Raw genomic sequence first — 5,376 nt, 5'->3', positions numbered from 1 at the left:
TAAACTGATTTTGTATTATATTGACGGAAATTATACAATATATCATCACATATCTCTGTAATCATTGAAATTTTTACTTAAAGTAAGTTTTTACTCATATTTCTAAAGTTATTACTATATGACAAACATATCAGTCAAACTTTAATTAAATCATTCACATGAATCAAAGAAGTATGAATAATTCTTTACATGAATACATAAACAACAAAGTAAAATATGAACACATTATATACAAACATGCAAAATTTAAGATATTATTAATGAAATATCTACCGTTCTTTTATCATAATAATGATAATAATATTAATACGCAATATCAAAAACACATAACATACATTTGGAACATATTCTATGTGACTTAAATTAGAACTATGTATATTGTGATGCAAACTGTAAGACAATTCAATATATAAATATGTATATATCAGTGTTGTATAAGCAATAATAATACATTATATTACACAGATCACATGAATGATTGAATTGTTTATTTGAAGTTCAAGTATATTACATAAAAAGTAAAATATGAGCAAATTATATACATATCTATAATGATGATCTCTGATTCATATTGAACATTGTACGTAATCATTGTAATCATATGTTAACAGACAGAACAAACAAATTCTACGTCGGCATGCGAAACATCTGCAGGCGCCTCCACACAGTGCTTGTGGTACCAGCGTGAACATTTGTCACACTGGACTTGATCGCCTAAGCAGGCGGGTAGGTTACAAATACAGTAATTTTCTATCGAAATAATTTTCTGCAGTTTTTTACGACGAGTGCTTATAGACTTGTAGACTGTAGGTAAGTAGATGATCTTCTAACCGACGCAGGTGCAGCTGCTTGATACCGGCCGTTTGATAGTGGAGCAGATGGAAGATCACGAACGGCTTCGTAGACTCTCTGAAAAGGATTAAATATAGAAAAATAATTTGAAGAAATAAATTCATACCATAATAAACAATCATTCCATAGCAGAAAATCTGACACGAAATTTTAACCTCGTCGGCTTGTAACAGTAGAAATTCTACAAAGTTTGAATCGAGCTGGAGTTCATTTCACTTACTAGGCCATTTTCGACAAACAGTTCACGTAATGATTGATGTAAAATTTGATAATGATAAGAAACAGGTAGTCGCATTTTTTTAAATATTTTTTTAGAAAAAGACGCAATATAGCTTTAACATGACATACCCTGTTTTCTAAAGCTCTCTCAACCAAAGACGATTGACCACCAACAGAACCCGACGAGGCTTGTTCACCCGACTTTTGACGTGAAGACGACCGACGACCTGTTTTACGACTTGAGTACGACTTGCGACCTATCCTATCAACCTTGGACCAACCATGGGATTGCTGATGATCGGACGGTGACGGTTGATTTGGTCTTCCCGGAGGTGCGATGCACGTAGCCTCTGGCTCAAGACTCGGAGAATACGTGGGTACGGAAACTGCAGGTACGGACTCCATTGCTGTTTCGATGATGTTGGCCAACTTCTCAGTGCCTTCGATATTGAGGTGTAGTCCATCTCTCCCCAGAAACCGACGAGCAGCGCCTGAAAAAATATACATGTTAAACATTTATAATTCCGTAGTATTCAGGTATATAAAAACTGTGTATGTGTAAAGCGTTTAGTATTTCAGCAGTTTTACTCTACGTTTAACTGGTCAGCAGTTTTACTCTATGTTTAACTGGTCAGCACTTTGCACACATTAAATATATACAGGTACACGGCCGGTCAGCAGTTTTACTCTATATTTAACTGGTCAGCAGTTTTACTCTACGTTTAACTGGTCAGCAGTTTTACTCTATATTTAACTGGTCAGCACTTTCTAGCGATATCTCATTTACGTGAAACTGCTGACCACATAGAAATACAGAGAATAAAAATATACAGGTACACGCCCGGTCAGCAGTTTTACTCTATATTTAACTGGTCAGCAGTTTTACTCTATGTTTAACTGGTCAGCACTTTGCACACATTAAATATATACAGGTACACGCCTGGTCAGCAGTTTTACTCTATATTCAACTGGTCAGCAGTTTTACTCTATGTTTAACTGGTCAGCACTTTGCACATATAAATATATACAGGTACACGCCCGGTCAGCAGTTTTACTCTATATTCAACTGGTCAGCAGTTTTACCCTATATTTAACTGGTCAGCACTTTCTAGCGATATCTCATTTACTCTATGTTTAACTGGTCAGCACTTTGCACACATTAAATCAACATAATCGGTTATTTTTTTATTCAAAATACTCGTAAATACTTTCCCTAAACAACTTAACAATGTAATAGGTCGATAGTTTTCTGGTTTTGTAATGTCGCCCTTATTTCTATATATTGGGTTAATGATTCCTATTGTCCACTGTTCAGGAATGATTCCAGTATCGAAAATCAAGTTAAACAACTTAACGTATATAGTTTTCATCAAAGGCAAAGATGCTTTTATTTGTTCATTTACTATTTTATCGTACCCACCGGCTTTGTTATTTTTTAACGATTTCACTGCCCATTCTATCTCATTTTCACTAATAGGATTGTTTATATCCGCGTTAATGTAATTATTATCATTATCATTATCATTATCATTATCATTATCATTATCATTATCATTATCATTATCATTATCATTATCATTATCATTATCATTATTACCATTATTATTATTATTATTATTAATGATATTATTATTATTAGTGTTATAATTATTATCCTCACTGTAATTTATTTCTTTGAAAAAATTGTAAAGATCCGTTAATTCAGCTTCAGTTTTATTCGTGTTTTTTCCGTTTAGGATTTTCCAATACTTTCTCGGGTCTTTACCTTTAACATCTCTTAATTTCTTAATGTTTGAGTGCTTATGTTTATTGTAAAACTGTTTCATTGTAATTTTATAAATAGATGCGTTTCGTTTAAGATTTTCTTTTGTTTCGTTACTTTTTCTTAATTTATAAAGATATTTTGCAGAATGGAAATTTTTCCTTGCCTTTTTACACTTAGGCCCGAACCAGGGGGCTGTTTTAATATTGTTGGTTTCCTTTTCATTGTTAATTTTAGTATAGCCAAAGGCTTCACTTGCGGTATTTATAAATAGGGACGATATATCGTTAACTACTGTATCTACGCTCTGTTGGTTAATATTAGTATCGTGTACAAAAATTTCGAGTGTATGCTGTAAATGTTGTATTTTACATCTATCAATCTTATTAATAAATTCATTTGCCTTGTTTCTATCCCATAATTTAACTGACGGCTGTTCATCAGATTGACCAGGAGTGGTATCAATTAAATTGAATCGTAGATTAAGTTCGACTGGGTTATGAACATCAGACAGTAAAGGACAAAATTCCAATACTTGAAGAGACAACACATTTTTAAAGAGACTTGATGTACAAACATAGTAATCAACAACACTCGTTCCTTTACACGTGACCTTTCCAGGAATGTCCCTAGTAGTTCTTCCATTTAAAATATACATGTAATTTAGTTTTAGGAAATCAACAAGTTGATTTCCATAATTGTTAGAAATTTTATCGCTATTTATACGTGTTCTATTTACGTTTAAACACCTATCGAACATACTCATCTCTAGATTATATTCAGAGCAGAGTTCATCTAAGTTTTGACTTTCAAAAAATTCAGTATCAAGTATTATGTAATCCTGTAAATTTTTGGATCTCGAATTAAAATCTCCAAACAAGTTTATTGGTGTTATCGATAAGTGTGAACAACAAAATACACAGGGTGTCACTACGTTCAATTCTGTAATGATTAATGCGTTTCATAAAAAAGACCATACAATATCAAAATGATTTTTAAAAGTATGCGAATCATTCAATATAATTATGTCCACCAAATTAATGCAAGCCAAGACTTTGATGCAAATTAGTGTCTTCGTTCTTTAGTCAAGTTAAATATGTTATCAAGAAATGAAATAGTTCTGCCTGAGCATACGTACATCAGTAAGTACTGAAGATTAGCACCTTCGTGTTCATCCAATTAAGGAAAAACTTGTTGATAATTATCATTTTAGATGAACCCCATTTAAATGTGATAGTATACTTAATTTAGTCGACAAAGTAGTATATTAATGATTTGTGTCACAAAACTAGCAGTCATGTATTACCTTTGTATGAAGCAATTATTCATTTTTAGCCATTCATAGGCAATAAGAAGTTATGCTAGTCAATATTACAATTCAATCTTATTCAAATTTTATACTTTTCAAAATGCGAGCAGTATGAAGGCATATGTTATATGCTTAGAAATCTCTTATAAAATACTTATAATTTCGAGACGGCTGGCATACATCAAAGCGGCAACTGTCGTATTCATGTTGGCAAAAGAAATATAGTTGACGTGACATGCATGATACATATATTATGTAATCTGACTTACCGATTTCGATGGTACCATTTCATAGAATTCAAGTGTATCTTCCATGAAATCACGCACAGTAAATCCAGAGTAAGAAAAAACTGGACAACGAGCAAAATTGTCCAAGTATTTTGTCTGAGAATGTCCAACTATCATAGCCATTATGGATTTTTCAACAAAGCACAAATTCACACAATTAGAAAATAATATCACAAATCAGTAATAGTATTCCAGTCAAATATTCATATGAATTGAACATATAATATACAAACATTAATTTTCTATGACTTATATACTTACCATTTCTACACAAAAGTATCAGCTTGTCCGAGGTGGTGAAACAAAAAGTATACGATCAAAGGCCAATTTGATAACAATTAGAAATAGATTAAAAGTGTAACTTAAATATTCCGCGGACAAAATATCTTATTTTCACTGTTTGCAGTTTGTATATAATTTAATAGTTCAAAGACTAAAAACATTAAATAAGCACAAATAAAACATGTGTAACATTGTTTGCAGTTTGGCCAATTTGCCGCTTACTTCAAATAATAAAGTGATTGCATTTATTTTCACTTCAAAATTAGTTAAGAATAATTAATTATTTACACGCATTGACCAAACTTAATTTTCTATAATTATATACAATTGGATCACACACTACAATACGTTAATAATATAAATGATTTATTTTTTCGCATTATATAAGAATATGAATTACAGCTCGGTAAAAAATATGGTTAAGATCTATTTTATTTAAAATATTTATACAAAATAAACTATTCTGCCCTCACAATAACATCAGTTTAAACACCTGTATAATTAGACTAGGCTAGACAATATCGATTTTATTATCCTTCTTTGTCTATATGGTCAGCAGTTTCCGATACCCTTCTTTACCTTTGTGGTCAGCAGTTTCCTATATATTCTATATCGTCAGCTAAGTCGTCAGCAGTTTAGTTTGTTCCCATTTGTCATGACCTAAT

At 31.8% G+C, this 5,376-nt stretch overlaps 1 protein-coding gene across 1 annotated transcript; it reads right to left on the bottom strand.

The window, feature by feature from the left end:
- Nucleotides 1–789: 789 nt before the first annotated feature.
- LOC128558767 (uncharacterized) lies at nucleotides 790–2,106 on the bottom strand. Its single transcript, XM_053548981.1, has 2 exons — nucleotides 1,201–2,106; nucleotides 790–909 (listed from the first exon to the last, which is right to left on the bottom strand). The coding sequence occupies exons 1-2, from the start codon at nucleotides 1,585–1,587 to the stop codon at nucleotides 790–792; spliced, it is 507 nt and encodes a 168-aa protein (XP_053404956.1). The 5' UTR covers nucleotides 1,588–2,106.
- Nucleotides 2,107–5,376: the final 3,270 nt, after the last annotated feature.

The sequence above is a fragment of the Mercenaria mercenaria genome, chromosome 7, assembly GCF_021730395.1.
Source record: "Mercenaria mercenaria strain notata chromosome 7, MADL_Memer_1, whole genome shotgun sequence".
NCBI classification, from domain to species: Eukaryota; Metazoa; Mollusca; class Bivalvia; order Venerida; family Veneridae; genus Mercenaria; species Mercenaria mercenaria.
This window is presented reverse-complemented; position numbering and strand designations above follow the sequence as displayed.